The sequence below is a fragment of the Pogoniulus pusillus genome, chromosome Z, assembly GCF_015220805.1.
Source record: "Pogoniulus pusillus isolate bPogPus1 chromosome Z, bPogPus1.pri, whole genome shotgun sequence".
Lineage (NCBI taxonomy): Eukaryota > Metazoa > Chordata > Aves > Piciformes > Lybiidae > Pogoniulus > Pogoniulus pusillus.
The window spans coordinates 32,453,849-32,470,421 of NC_087309.1; the positions used below are offsets into that span (position 1 = coordinate 32,453,849).

The following is a 16,573-nucleotide window of genomic DNA, read 5'->3' on the forward strand; positions in this document are numbered from 1 at the left end:
TATGTGATTAAAAAAAATTAATTAGCCAGTGTTTTTCTCTACAATCCTACCACATAATGGTGAGTTCGCTAGTTGCCTAGTGGATCGTAGCTGGTAGAAATCAAGTTTTAAATGTGGCATCTTAAATATTCTTGTTTGTCAAGGGGTATTTCATCCTCTGGTTACAAAACAGAGGCCAGAAATACTGATTTTCTTTTTTATTTTTTCCTTTTACATTATAAAAGTGTTATATGACCATTTTTAGAACTCTAACTGCCTTGGAATGGGACACTCCGTGTCCAGTCACCATAAAGAAATAAGTTCGGTTATGGACTAAGATACTTGCAAAATCTGCACTGAACTTTGAGTTGTAATTGTTTCAGAGAAATAGCACTCTTTAGAAAACACCATATGGTCTTAATAACGTGATATACTAGCTTATAACCCATGCAAATACATGGACAAAACTAATAACATAAGACAAACTAATGATCCAATTTAAAGGGCGAAGAAAAGGTATATCAGAAGGTCGGGAGAGAGAAATGTTACTTATTTGCTCTAGAGCCATAGGCCCATCAGTGAACCTGTGCATTACTATGAAAGTACTATCTGTCTGGTTATTTTGTGAAATTTTCTTTATGATGTTTTGTCCTTATCTCAGTAGGATTAGACAAGGAAGAAACTGGAAATCAAACCAATTATGATAGCAGAGTGTGTTGTTTTGGAGACTCAAATTAGAAAGACATTTGATATTATGTGATAAGATTTCCATTATTTTAAATTTGTCAAGAGATTTGATTTTTTTTTTTTTGGTCCATGATCACACACTCAAATCAAATTTTCCATCAGTACGGGAAAATACCATACACTGCACAATCTCAATTCTTTCTCAGCTACACAAAAAACAGAAAGTCACAGTTTTACACATTAAATGAGTGCAAGATATAAAATTGTGGCTCAGCATTGTCACATTTCCTGAGGAAACTGTTTCTTTGTTGATAAAAAGAGTGGAAGGTTGTGCATAGTGGAATCAGTTATCATGCAAATGAACCAGTCACTGGGAATTTTGGCAATACTTCATTCTTCTGGGATGAACTGGTTCTAGTAATAAGTATGACTAAGTCTGAAGAACATTTTCCTTCTAGGAGGTGGGTGGATTATAAAAACACTTTTATCTTTATGTTGCAGATATTGATGAATGCCAGTCGAACCCATGTCGGAATGGAGCCACATGTATAGATGGCCCCAATACTTTTATTTGTTTGTGTCTGCCAAGCTATGTAGGTGCTCTGTGTGAACAAGGTAAAGTATATTCTTTAATATAAGGTGATCAAAGGAATTTATTTCCATTCAACACCCTTCTGGTGTAACTAAGCAAAGCCTCCCAGAGAGAAAAGGATGGAATAAACTGTCAAAATCTATGGGAAATCACTAGTGATGAGAAGGTCTCATACCTTCTGGATTTGTTAGACTCTCGTGATTTGTGGCCCCAGACTTTTTGTTTAAGGTTACATCTGAGCCAGCTTGTGCAGACGTATGAGAGCAAATTCTGTCTACATGCTACCTTGGCTGGAAGTCACACTGCTGCTGTACTGAATATAAACAGATATATTGGGCTACTTCTGTGTCAAAATAACAACAACCATAAGGTTTTCAGGTGGCCCCAAGGCAAGCACAGCCTCTTTATATTGGCTTGTAAACTAGTGGGATGACACATAACAAGCTTTTCTCATTACCGTAGTGATGTTTATGGGATAACGACTTGGAGCAGAATGAGCTTCTGTCTTAAAAAAATATTTATATGGTGTGAAAGACACATCAGAACATATTACTTCTAGCAAGGGTCACTGGAAAACAGGAATAGTTTTCTGAATATGCCAGATTGTATATCAATTTACTGAGGACCACAAGCTTGACAGCTTCATCCCAGAATTTTCAAATTGATTTGTTCTATGATAATTTATGGAAGAGTAAGATCAAGATCACAATTAAAAAGAAATTGTAAAAGACTTACTAAATGGGACATCTGAAATAGGTTAAACATCCAAGTTCCCATAATAGTTACAACATTGCCTGCAAGGAATCCCACTGTATTTACAAGAAATATTTACAGTGCAAGATGCTTACTCAATATGTTCAAGAAGGAGAAGGAATAGGGGAGGAAAACCAGTTCTGCCAGTAAAGTTAATGAAGATCTTTCCACAGGAAAAATAAAAGGTATCTTAAGTTGCACTTTTTAAAGCTTATGAAATAGATTTCCCCTCCACCCCTGCAGCTGGATGGTTTTGGTTGCTTGTGAATGAACTAGACCTTTGGATTTGGTAATTTATGTGTATTTTCATGTTTGTTTCTCTTCCTCTGTGAGAAACAGTTTGCAAACTCTTCCAGCTTAACCTATAAAGAAAATTCACAAAGCTGACCAGGTCCAGAACTTTTCGCTGTTCGACTTTTTCAGCAGTCTGGCTAACCTTGTAATTAGAAAGGATTTTCTGAATCCGTTCTTCAAAGTAGCAAGTTGACAGTGTTTTCATAACAAAAGAAATAGATGCTCTCACTGGCTTGTTCCAGTAAATTCATAAGAGTGAGTGGCTCTGGAGAACCACGATAACTTTGAGCTGCTTTTTATGACCAACCTGAGAGAGTATTTTAGGTGGTTAATGGGAACATTTCCTAGTTTGTCAATCAGAACCAGAGCCCTGCTTACTCAGCTTTGGAATTTAAATTTCCTCCACTTAAAGTCCTGCAGTGGTCTGGGACATGGGAAAAGTATTTAGTGCCAAATTTCCACTGCACCAGACAAAATAAAACCATGTTGGCAATTCACACATGGCTGTCTGGCAAGCAGTTATTATTTGAAGGCACCAGTCCTGACCTTGCTAGATTTAAAGACCAGCCAGAACAACAGAAAACACACCTTAGTGCAACAGGAAAGGTGAAGTTGAGCATACCAAAATTATATTTCCTTACTCTTCTTTCCCCACCCCCCTCCAGTAATGCTCTTCATTTTAGAAAATTTCCAAAAGAGTTGAACTGAAGGGCTTTCTCAGGCACAATCCTCAATGTTCCATATGCCATGGAAGAAAATCGGAGCAGCAAGAGCACATTACCTCTGGAAGTGAAATTCAAACTCCACTACATCCTAGTCCCACAAGACTGGTTTAGAAAAAAAACATAGAGCTCATAATTTCACTCAAGTGTCCTTGTGAGACTTTTCTAGACTTCAGCTGATTTTCATCTGATGTAGTGTGCTTGTGTCAGTGTTAGGAGGGGATGTGAACAGAGGGCAGTGCAGCTGCACAGCAGGGATGTCCAGCAGGTGATAGAATTCAGGGAAGCCTTCAGGGGGATCTGACCTAGAGTGAGGGAAATTGATTGTGAGATTCAAGGAGGTGGAACTAACTCTCTGACAAACATTTTCTTGCCAGATGGAAACAGTTCAGCAGAGTATCTGAGCCCAGGAACGTCTTTCTGAAGGGAGCTAAAATTTTCTGATGTTAGAAATAGAGCAGCTGTTTCCTTTTAAAACTAGATAGGTAGCTCAGTAAGCCAGCATCACTTCTGGTTCAGACTAGATTAAAAGTGAGTGGACTACCTCTGTTACTTGAGGCCCTCTTCTGCTCACCACATGTATCTTTTCAAAGTACAGATGAATATTCAGCATGCCACTTGATGACATTTGAACATTACTTTTAAAAATATCCCAATATCTCAGAAATATTCCAAACCCTTTTTTTTTCTGTTTTTTGGGGAGGATTTTTTGCCTTTGTTTTGTTGGGTTTTTTTCAAAGGTTGATTGTGGGATACCATACATCTTTATGCGAGTTATACTCTTGAAAGCCATGAGTATTTTGATTGCCATTCCTTGTGAAAAGCCCTTATGGTGCCCTCTTGGTGTCCAGATAAATGAGCACAGAGATCAGGTCCTTCCAATTTTTTATCTCAAGACTTGCTTTGCAAGCACTATGAGTGGGAAAAGGGGAGAGAAGAGTTGTTTGATACTTTTCTCATAGCAGTTGGCAGAACCAGTTGTGCAGTAATATGTATGAAAGCCTATAGTCTTTGCAGTGTTATCTGGCCATCTGTATTTGTGGTGAGGACTGCTTTGCCTCTCAAATAATTACATGGGAAACAGTAAAATCATAGTGACTTCCAATTTGAACATCAATTCAGGAATTATTGTTTCCTCTTCCTTCCATGTCTGGCTAGACCATCATTTTCTTTTTCTCCTTTTGCTATACTAACTGGTGTCTACCTGCTTTCAAGGAATGGTGTTTGTATTTTAAAGATTGTCTTTACTGCAGCACACCTAGGCTACTCTGTTTAACAAATGCAGCTGCGTGCATGGACCTGCCTTCTAGGGATAATAGAACCAGCTATTCTCTTGGGTTTTGTAGTCATCATCTCAGGAACAATACTTTTTTTAATAACCCAAGTTCATTGTTCAAATTATCTGTGATTATTCCAGTCTCAATTTACTCCCTTCATTCCCAGGGCTTGGTAGCTTGGGATGGAAGTATTTAAGAAGGGCTCAGTGCAAAGATACTTTCCAAAAACAGATGGTCTCTAATTGATGTTTTTCAGATGAGAATATTTACCAGAGAAATGTTTTTTTCTCAATATGTGTGGGCTAGTGGGCCTCAGGCATAGTTCATCAGATAAAGGCAGATGGTTACAGATAAAATTCACAGCTGAGTTAGACTCTTCATTAGGTTATAGTACCTGTGTTTCAATCTTTATTTTCCTTAAACCTCTTAAGGAATTTCTTTGAGGACAAGGGACTTATTGTCAACAGCTTATTGCAGCTGTTGAAAAGCAATAACTGTCTATATACCAAACCTACAGAGAACCTTTTTTTTTTAAATGCAATGTTTAGAGGTGTTATGCACATACAATTGCAGTTACAGAGAACAGAAGCTATGTAAGTAACTCGTTACACACATTATTGAAAAAGCCTATAAATTGTCATAAATTTTAAAACTAGTCAGAGAACTTTTAAAACACCATAAATATAGCAAACAGTGTTTCCATCACGAGCTGGAATAAGGTTACAGAAAGCTGTGATTACCTCCTGGGATAAGTACACAATGAAGGTGTAGTATTGTACTCAGTAAGTGCTTGCACCTACTTTGGTCACAGGTGGTCAGGTCAGAAAATTTACAGCCACCTGCAATTAGACTTTACTGTTTCAGTAAAGGCACGAAAAAACATATACCTGTATGGAGCCTTTACCTTTGTGTCACCCTTTCAGCTTTGTTAATGTGGTAAGATACATTCAATCAGGACAACACAGTGCAGACGTGAAATATTTCCCCACATTTTTACTTTCCTGGTTTACATTTTTTACCCTCTAGCCTTCTGACTCTGCTTTTTTCCATTATTTTTTCTCCTTGTCTCATGTGCTTCTCTCAAGAATAAATTTAAAAACCCCAAACAAACAAACTCCAAAACAAAAGATCTCCCAAACTCCCCTCTTCCCTTCCGAAAATCTTGTTTATTTTATATCCATCAGCCTTATCTCTTTCTGTAGAAGAAATTATTCAGCTTTTGCATTTTGCAAAACAAGATGCCATTTTGAGTAGGAGAGAGGAGTTGTACCTGGACTGCATTGCATTTCAACTAAGAGTACCTATGTTAGGTAGCCTCTGCCTTAAGAAATTTTATTATGTTGTGTTTCATGCTCAGGCCATTATTTCTTATTCATTGAACTTAGTCTATTAGGTTCTGTGTTTTCAAGTGTCTTTGCCTCCTCCATGTGCCTGCCCTTCAGCAGATTTTCTCTTGAATCATGCACTTCATCCCTAGCAGAGGCTTGCTTACAACAGCCTGGAAATGCTCTCTGGCCATGATTTTCTCAGCATGCAATGTGCGTGCTATTATCTGACTTCTTTCCTGTGGGACAAGAGAGTCCCTGAACAAGATGAATAATAAAATCTTAAGTGCCTTCACAAATGACACAGCCCTGTTAATCAACATTGTGTGCTTAAGCAAGCATTCTAGAAAGCCAAGGGCAGACTAAAATTTAAAGTGACCTTGATGACAGAAATTAAAGCTGTGTCTGCAGCCTGCACATCATATGGAATGCAAAGAAAGAAAAGACCAAAAACCTAAAAAGTTGGTAGTATAGATTACATTCCATTTTCATAGCTGAGATTACTCAAGGCACAAGCAGTTTTATACAATGCTTTGAAAACAGAAAGGGGAAAATCAGTGTACATTCTCTCATGTTTTGATGCCAGATTCCTAAGACAGTGGCTGCTGTGTCACTTAGTGTTGTCAAGAATTGTCAGAGAGATACTGCTAAGCTTCCACAGTGATAATGTTTGCACTCTGAAACCCATTTATATGTATGAAAAGTTTGGTTTTTTTTCTTGGAAGATTTAAAAGCTAAGGAAAAAAAATAGATGCTTTGATGCTTCAGGGTCTGAATGATCTCTTCTTGATGTGAACTAAGAAACAGTCTTATGATATGAAAAAAAAAAAACACAACTCCCAGCTGTCTTTCAGGTGGTAGCTATTCAAATCCAAGAAGTATTACAGCTAAACAATTTGCAGTCAGATGTTGCTGGTATCCTCTGTGATAATTGGATTTCTTCCGTACTAATGCAAAAAGAGCCCCTTCAGCCAAAGCATGTTATTGACTATTGACCATATTGACTTCCTGGAAGTAAGAAATCCAGTTTAATAGCCCAAATGTATATATAGCTCTGGGAAGGCCAGACTGTTGCTTCCAAAAACAGTTTTGTTTGAGAACTGATAAAATTTGATGGAAAGTGGCAAATTCCTGTTGGGTGGCTGGGGAAGGTCAAATGTTGTGTTTCTTTTCTTCAGCATCCTGTGACTGAGGCCCTTCAGGGTAAGTCATCATGTGCTTAGATAGCTGGAATCGGCTGCAGTTGGAAGGAGCTCTAATCTTGTGCATTTTTGGTGTGATTTCATCTGCCATAACTCAAACCAGCCTGAGATTTCCCTATTGTTTCTTCCATTCCTCCCTAAAACTCTCTCAGTGGCAAGTTTTTGTCATCATCAAGCAAATCTCAAACACATTCAACCATTGTATTTCTTAGGCCTACCTTATTGTCTGTGATTCATTCCTGTAGTATTGGTGAAGAAGCAAACTTGGAACAGGAGCTTTGTTGTTTTTTGCCATCTATTCTGTTTACAGCTGCCTAACCTTGACAAAATAATTAATGTAAAATCCACAGACTGTTACTGTTCAAAGGCTCTTGTTTATTTCTTTAGATGAAAGGGCTGGCTGTTGTGACCTTCTGTCTCTTATGCATTCTTATCAGTACCATCCTTCATACAAGAACAGAAAATGTGTATTTAATTACTTTGTATTTCAGCTCTGCATCCTGCCTTAGAAAGTGATGCCTACAGTTTATTAGGTTAGGCTTTGTCAAAGAGAGTAGGTCCTGAATGACTATTTGGAGGGGTAGGTTCAAAAAAGTAATATTGTAACTTTGCATCCTTGGACTAAATAATGACAAGCACTTTCCTTCATATTATTTTCACTTATCTTCCAAACCAAGGTACAGTCATTCAAACAACTGCCTACCCTTGCAAGTGAAAATTCCTATGCAAATGCACAGATACAAAAAAGTCAAATGTAACGCAGACCGAATGCAGTCCTACATCCAGGCACTTCATTCATTCAGAGCTATGGACCTCCAGATACAGCACAATTTGATCTGTGGGAGCTCACAAAGTTGCCAGTTTCAATTATATTCCTTGTATAAGTAATAGTCTTGCAGCTTGTACTAAAACTGTGTAAACAGAACTAACTGAAAGCACAATGAAGTCCTAAGGGTGAATGATGGTTGTTTACATTTGTACTGTGCAAGGAGTGGGTGTCTTCTTGAACACTTGCTCTGCAGAAAATGCATTGGTTTGCATGAAATGTGCCTGTGTTTCATGCCCATTGACAGAGATCTGATTTGTATGTTTGTCACAGACACGGAGATGTGTGACTATGGCTGGCACAAGTTCCAAGGACAGTGCTACAAATACTTTGCCCATCGGCGTACGTGGGACACAGCTGAAAGGGAATGCCGTCTTCAGGGAGCACACTTGACAAGCATCTTGTCCCATGAGGAGCAGATCTTTGTGAACCGTATGTAATGTTAGGTTTTCTCCAAACAGAAGTGAGCACTGAGCATTCAGAGCTAGTGAAATATCCTCCTGATCATTCAGCTTTTACATCTCCATCTTAAAATGCACTTCTAAATGCTTAAAAGGCACACTTGGTGTTCTTCAGGTTTACTTTTGCAGTCATTGCAAATTTTGACTATTGTTATTTGTAACAGAAAATACTTTGGTTTTGAGGAAGAGGAGCTATTTTTTTGGTGTTGAAATTTGATGCTTTTTTTTGTTTTGGAGGCTTTCAAATTTTGTGATCTTGATATCAATGACCATACCATGATATACTGTATTAGCTAGACATAAAAGAATAGTTTCTTTATATTGTGTGGCATGGTCCAGACCATACTAGCCATACATCCTAACCATAATGAAAAATGTGAATTAAAATACTTGGGTTTATTATAAGTGACTTTTTTTTCTTTCTTTCTGCTCCCTCAGAAGAAAACTAATCTATTTTCTTTGGGAGACATCATCAGAAGGGAAGAGGCAGGATTGTTTAAATCTGTTAGATGAGAACCTGCATTTTTATAGATGACCCAAAGTAGATTTGAAGCGCTAAAAAAATGCCTCTAAATAGTTTACCTAATGAGTAGAGTAATCTTAAGAACAGGATGTCTGAGTCATTCTGTGCAAATTCTTTTTATTTTTCTTTGTTGAAATCTCTTCCATTTATGGGAAGGTTAATAAAAATATCCTTCTGGTTCCTTAGGTATTGGGCATGACTACCAGTGGATTGGCCTTAATGACAAGATGTTTGAACGTGATTTCCGCTGGACTGATGGTAGCCCACTGGTAAGATGCCTTTGAAATGAAATCACTCATTCATTTCTTTCTGTGGTGGCTTATCAAATCTCTAGTAGCAATGAAGGAAGCTGCATGAATGAAAATGCAGTCACAAAATATGTGCCCAAGCAAACAGCCAGCAGACTCTTGTTTTGGGGTAACTATTATTCTTTGTTATAGTTCTGAAATCTTGTTCTGAGTTCTTATTATTGTACATGTGAGAGCTCCCAGAACTTCCAAAGAGAAGAACTCAGAAAAGTCTGAGACTGTAAGGGTCTGTGCTGGGGCTGGTTTGTGCTCTTCTGTTCTTATATGAGGATGTATCTGTTGAGTCTCTTCTTTCTTCTGTATATGGAGTGGAATACATTTTACACATGAGATTATGACGTTTGAAGATCTTGCGTTCTATAGGTCTGTGAGAGTGCAGAAAGGAGCTTCTCAAATATTGCTGGAAATTGTTCTAAGCTGTATGGCAGCTCTACAACTAGGATGGAGAAGCAGTTATCTTTAGGTGTTTGGGGAGGCCTGTAACCAATAATCTATCCGTAAAATTTTAGTATGCTACTGATACCTTATTGCCTTAAAACAATTGGCAGAAGAAGGGGGACAGCACTCTCTGCCCACCTTAAACTAACCTAAATCAAACAGCTAATGAATACAGGTAATGATTGATCTATTTCTAATTCAAAACAGTCTCTTTTTGCAGAAGGGACAGGTGATTTATTCTTGCTTAACACCTATTTAAGAAACACCCAAACTGGTTATCCTTATTATTCTTAGTTATATTTATATTTCTTAATACTTCTTACATCAGAAAGCATCTGGACACATATAAACACATCTTCACACATGTACTCAGTGCTGCATACATACCATGTGGCTACAGCTTATGTAGAAAAATAACTGTCTCAAGGCAGGCTTTGTCTATTAACACTTCATTTAAATACACAGAGGTTTAGAGTCTCTAAAGTGACTTATAAATAAGTTATTTCTTGGTGGAGCTACTATGTGGCAGGTGGCAAGGAATAAAAAGATGAAGAAAAAATTTGCTTCCTGACTGCTTCACAGTATCACACTATCACCAAGGTTGGAAGAGACCTCATAGATCAAGTCCAAGATGCTTGCTGCATCTCTGGTGATAGTAATGCACCCATTTGAGCTTGGAGCCACAGACTTGCAGGGTGTAAGCAGAAGAGTTTAATTTCATCATTTTCTCTTGTGTATTTGGGATCATAAGCTGGGCCATGGCATTGAACTCCACTGACTCCTGATGTAGTTTCTTGTACCTCACTGTTAGTAACAGGCACCCTCTGAGAGTGGTTTGGATTTAGTTGGAGCTCAGAGGTGTTCTGGGTTGTGTCTAGTGGTGGGTGAAGCACCTAAGACTTCACAAAGAGGTCTAAAGTTGGGTGAGATGAATTTGGGTGTAAATGTAGTGCCTGAAGTGACAGCCCATCTTACGCTGGGAAGCTTAACGACACATGCTTACGTATTTCAAAGCCAAATATTCATATTTTCCAAAGACAGCGACAAAGATGTCACTAAATGATGAATTCAAGGAAATTTAACTAGGGCTGAGATTCTAGTTTTAAATTCAGACTACTGGGCACATGTGGAGTTATGCTTTTACTTTATTTTTAAAAAATTAAGATATTCTAGAAGTAGAATGAAGTCATCTGCCAAACGATTGATCTCTTTTCCAAAAGTGGAGGGGGGCAGGTTACCATCTTGTGATGGTTTGGGTGTAACCTGCCCCCCTCCACTTTTGGAAATCACCCAGACTAGACTCAGCCGGCTCTGGAAATTGAGTGAAGAATGAAGCTTATTATTTACAGTTTAGCACAATATGGAAGCAGATTTTTACAGTATATACAGTTATAGGCAGAAATATACAAGATAAAAGGTAATACAGAAACACAACTCCACTCCCAGAAACCTGAGTCCCCAGGAGGGGCTCCCAACCACCCCTCCACCTTCTCCCTACCCTCTCAAACTTAATCCAGTCCCAAGGAAGAATGGAGGTTTGGCTAGGGGGGTTAGGAAGCAAAGTGGATTAGAAAAGAAAAAGGAGGGTGAGGTTAGAGAGTGAGATCCAGCTCGGAGCTCACCAGCAGCAGAAGTGATTATGCATGGTTTTATTTCTTGTTCTTATACATCTCAGCAAGCCTATAAGGGAAGTGGACATCACCACTGTTTTCCTTTCACAGCCTGTTATCTAGTTATTCTCACCAAAACATTCTAGCTAGCTTCAAACTGGCACATCTTTTTAAAAACTTCTCTGTGCCACTTCCTTCAGGAACAATTTAGGTGTCTCTTGAAGTCATTTGTGTTCCATACTTCAATAACTTGTTCTTGTAATTTATTCCATATGGTTTCTGGATACCATGGTTTTGAGCAGCTTCCTCATTTACTCCTTTTCCCATTTTTAACTTATTCTTCACACTTTCTAATCTATCTTGGTTACAACAATTTATTACTTCTCTAGTAGTTAATAAGAACAATAGCATAACTAAATGCATGGATCCAATGTCTTTTCTTGATGATAACTTAAAATTCCAGTGAATTTGAATACTGTGTATGTAAAAAAAAATTACATCATTTACATATCTGCAGGTGAACAGTAGCCATGATAGTGTTAAATACATAAATATGATTTCTGGTTGTAAAAATGACCATTATTACATTTATACTCAGGTTCCAATCTGATTTTCTGAGATTAGAGGTAGCTGTTTCATTTAGCGAAAAAGCTTCTATTTCATGTATCAGTGTGCACCTGTAATTCAGCCATTTCAAACTTTTTTGCCAGGGCCACATTTTTTTTTGCAAAATACTATTTTCTATCTACAATTCTGTTCAACACTGCTGTCATAGAGGAAAATTTATCAAGCCTGTGGAGGATTCCTCTGTTTTAGGAGTTTCCTTGGAGAAATCATAAAAGTCACTGTAGCTCCTAGATAAGGTCTGCATCTACAAGTGATGCACTTTTATCTTTATACATCTTTGAGTTTTCTTCCTTTTGCAGCTTGACCTAATCTGAATATCATACCAACAAGACTTTATTAGATTTTGATGAAAAAGCAAATGAACAAAAATGGCAACAGCAAGATATGTCGTGGATGGAGTTGCTTGGCCCAGTGCTGCAGCTGGCCTAGTACTGACAAGATGAATTAGATGTGATATGAGTTTTCTCTCTGGAAAAAAAAAAAAGGGGGCACAAAAATCCAAAACAAACCAAAAAAACCCTAAAAACCAAAAAACCCACCAAAAAAAACCCAACCAGAAAACAGCCCTCTAAAACCCCCTAGAACTGGGAGTCATTGAACCACAGGTTCTAGCACTGGAGATTATGGAACAAGGTAATAATTTTCCATGGACCTAAAGAAACCCATAGCTTAAATATTCAGTTGATTGAAAGGAATTCTTTTTCCCAGTGTTGGCATGTATGTTACTAGCAGTTTCTGGAAAAGGGATCAAATATATTTTCATTTTTTTTTTCCCCTTAACACCTAAAAAGTATTTCAACCAATGAGTTCAGTGGAAGGAGATCATTAATTTTTGGACATTTTCAGCTCATTCTAAGTAATGTTTTTCCATTTTTTAAACTTTTTTTTTTTTCTGAAGCTAAATGCAAACTCCCATTACATATGACAGTTGGACAAAATACATACATGAAGCTTTGTAATGAAAAACAGCAAACAAGCTTCCAAGTACATGTTGATTCTAACTACAATGAGCTATGGAGCATGTATATACACTTCAGCTGTTTTTTTGTGGACCTGATAGTCATATGCTAAAGTGGCATGTAAATCTTGTGCTGTCTTATTCCACTGTCTTCCTAGATACTTCTTGTTAATTTGTGTGAGAAGAAAGTGATGAAATCACCTTCATCACTGCCCTGAAGACAGGTGTGATTATTTAAGTGCCTAGTAGTGGAATAAGTATAGTCACCCACTTTTGATATAGAATCATAAAATGGTTTAGGTTGGCAGGGACCTCAAAGATCATCTAATTCCAACCTCTGCCATAGTCAGGGACACTTCCCACTAGAACAGGTTGCTCAAGGCCTCATCTAACATAGTCTTGAACATCTCCAGGAAGCAAGCATCCACAGCCTCCCTGGGCAACTGTTCCAGTGTTTCACCACCCTCACTGTTAAAAACTTCTTCCTAACTTCTAGTTTAAATTTCTCCTCTACTGGTTTAAACCCATTACTTCCCATCCTGTCATTACAAGACCTTGTAAATAGTCCCTCTCCAGTCCTTCTGTAGGTCCTCTTCAGATACAGGAAGGCCACTACAAGGTCTTCTTGAAGCTTTCTCTTCTCCAGGCTGAAGATCCCCAACTCTTGTAGCCTGTCCTCACAGGAGAGGTGCTCCAGCCCTCTGACCATCTTGGCTCTCCTCTGGACTTGCTGTAACAGTTCCATGTCCTTCTTGTGTTGGGGGCTCCAGAACTGTACTCAGTACTCCAGGTGAAGTCTGAGGAGAGCAGAGTAAAGGGGGAGAATCCCCTCCCTTGCCCTGCTGGCCACACTTTTCTTGTTGCAGCCCAGGACATGGTTGCTGTCTAGGCTGCACATGCACACTGCCAGCTTGTGCTGAGCTTTTCATCAACCCACATCACAGGATCACTGGATATTAAGGGTTGGAAAGGACCCAGGGAGATCATCAAGTCCAACCCCCGCTGCCAGAGCAGGACAATACTATCTAACACAGATCACAGAGGAACACATCCAGACAGGCCTTGAAAGGCTCCAGAGAACAGACAGGCCTTGAAAGTCTCTAGGGAAGGAGACTCCACAACCTCTTTGAGAAGCCTATTCCAGAGGTCTGTGACCCTTACAGTAAAAAAGTTCCCCCTTGTGTTGAGATGGAACCTCTTTTGCTGCAACTTAAATTTGTTGCTCTTTGTCCTATCACAGGGAACAAGTGAGCAGAGCCTGTCCCTTGGTTCCTGGCCAGCCTTCAGATACTTAGAAACATTCATCACATCCCCTCTAAATCTTCTTCAGACTAAAAAGTCCTAGGTCCCTAAGTCTCCCCTCATAAGCCTTGCCCTCCAGTCCCCTAATCATCCTTGTAGCCCTGCACTGGAGCCTATCTCTGTCCCTCTTAAACTGGGGAGCCCAAAACTGAATGCAGTATTCAAGATGAGGTCTCACCAGGGCAGAGTCTCTCATGAGTACCAAGGAGTTAGCTCTAGAGGCTACCTCCAGCTGTCTGTAGAAGGCCTCATCAACAACTTCCTCTTGGTCTGGTGGTCTATAGTAAACCCCTACAACAATTTTGTCTCCGTTTCCACATGCCCTAATTCTTACCCACAAGCTTTCAACCTGTTTTGCCCCCTGCCTTGGATAGAACTCAGCACATTTCAGTTGCTCTCACACATAGAGGGCAACTCCCCCACCTCATCTTGCTGGTCTACCCTTTCTGAACAGTACATAGCCATCCATGACAACATTCCAGCATTCCAGTGGTGAGAGATGTCCCGCCATGTCTCAGTGATGGCAATTATGTCATAGTCATTCAGCCTAACACAGATCTCCAGCTCCTCCTGCTTATTTGACCATGCTCTGTGCATTGGTGTGTAAGCATTTCAGGGAGGGAGTTAGTCCATTAGCTTCCATTCTTGCTGTCTCACCATTCTCAGCCTCTTCCATGGCCCCCAACCGAGCAGTAAGCTCTGCATGTGCTGATTCCTCTTTGCTTGATCCCCGTGGTCCATCTCTGCAAGATTTAAAGAGTTCTTGTGTGTCCCCAGCGTGCTGCAGGGTAACAGGCTGAAGGCTCCTGTTAGCCTCCCTCCCTTATATGCCATATCTTGCCTCTTCTCCAGCACACAACTTATTGTTACCTACCTCCCCCAGGCCACCAGTGGAGCTGCCAGTGGAGCTGACACATGGCTCCACAGTTGTCTCAGGCTTGCTTGTAGTAAGCCTGGCTTCCACCCTCCCCCCCTTCCAACCTAGTTTAAAGCATGATTTATGATCCCAGCCAACTCCTGCTATATAAAACTCCTTCCACTTGGAGAGCAGTGCACCTCATCTGCTGCCAGCAGACCTGATGTCATATGGGGGGACCCATGGCCAAAGAAGCCAAAATCCTTTTGGAGGCACCAGTCTTGAAGCCAAGCATTGAGCATGTGAGTCCTCCTCATTCTCTCTGGGTTGGTCCCTTCAACAGGGAGGATAGAAGAGAATATTACCTGGCTCCCACTCCCTTGACCACTTGACCCAAGGCCCTGAAGTCTCTCTTTGTAACCTTTAATTTTTTTCTTCCAAGGTCATCGTAGCCTGTCTGTAAGGTTAGCAGTGGGTAGTAATCTGTGGGCTGTACCAGGGAGGGAAGCCTTCTTATTACATCCTTGACCTGGGCCCCTGGCAGACAGCAGATCTCCCTTTGGAGTGGGTCAGGTCTGCATATTGGGCCTTCTGCACCCTTCAAAAGGGAGTCTCCTATAACAATAACTCTTCACTTTTTTTTGATGAAAGATGTTTGTATGGAGGGCTTGGGCTGCTTTAATTTTGGGAATTCCTCCAAGCCATGTGGTTCACCTTCACCTTCCTCACTGGCCAGTTGTACCTGCAGGACATCAGACCTGTCCTGCAAAGGCACCTGGGGAGCACTGTTAATAACTCAAGCAACATTCCCACCACAGCGGGTGGGAATTTGTTGCCACCGCCTCGTTGACTTGGTAGGGGGAGTTCAGGGGGTGGGAGATGGACAAGGCAGGAATTTCTTTACTGCCTTTACCATGGACTTGCCTCCCCTCCCTCTTTTCCTTTGAGTTACTGGCTACAATCTGACAGGAAGTGGATACAGGGGGTACTTGACCCTCAGTGTCTGATCATGGGTAATCCTGTCTCTCCGTGGGGGCCTGCCAGAGCCTGGTACCACCTGTCTATTTCATCTTCTGCCTCTCTGATTTTTCTAAGCCTGTGAACTTCATCCTTCAATCTTTCAACTTCATCCTCTAGCTGCACTGCTCTTCTGAGTAGGAAATCTACCTGTTCACAGTGTATACAGTTCCCTGGTACAGAGGAGAGACTGAGGCAATCACTGCAGCCTGTTGACTGCATCTTGTTTTTATTCATTTCAACCTCTGTCTGTGTTCCCATTTCCATCTTAGCTGCCCTTCTTGTGGAGACCATTATGCTTACCTAATATGGTGATGCAGTTACAGGCAAGCAGGTTAGGTTTTTGGGTTGTGTAGCTTTTGTCCTTTTCCTTAAGGCTGCTCTCCTATCATTTGCCACCCAGCCTGTATCTGTGCTTGGGATTGCAACGACCCAGGTGCAGGACCTTACACTTAGCCTTGTTGAATGTCATAAGGTTGGCCTGGGCCTACCTCTCCAGCCTGTCCAGGTCCCTCAGGTCCCTCTGGATGGCATTCCTGCACTCCACCAATTCAACTGTGCCACATAGCTTGGTGTCATCTGCAAACTTGCTGAGGGTGCAGTCTATTCTTGGTGTTCTTTTGTTTTTCAGTCCCTATAGAAAATAATCACTGTTAGCAATTTATCAAAGCCAACAACAGTTAAAAATGCCCCTCTATTCCTCTGCGTGTTTTTCATGTATCAACTGGAATTTGTGTTTAACTTGCAAAAATAATGCCGGTAAGCAAGTTCTGGAATAAATGAGCAGTGATCTTGTAAATACATGCTCTGATTCTC

The 16,573-nt window shown here is 40.2% G+C and overlaps 1 protein-coding gene across 2 annotated transcripts in view; it reads left to right on the top strand.

Annotated features, from left to right (window-relative positions):
* Window positions 1-16,573, top strand: part of VCAN (versican) — a 120,082-nt gene that overhangs the window by 84,640 nt on the left and 18,869 nt on the right. For both annotated transcript variants that reach the window (XM_064176663.1, XM_064176664.1), the window contains 3 exons: window positions 1,168-1,281; window positions 7,931-8,089; window positions 8,828-8,910. In XM_064176663.1, coding sequence (XP_064032733.1) covers window positions 1,168-1,281; window positions 7,931-8,089; window positions 8,828-8,910 — 356 coding nt within the window. The remainder of the gene's footprint in view (window positions 1-1,167; window positions 1,282-7,930; window positions 8,090-8,827; window positions 8,911-16,573) is intronic.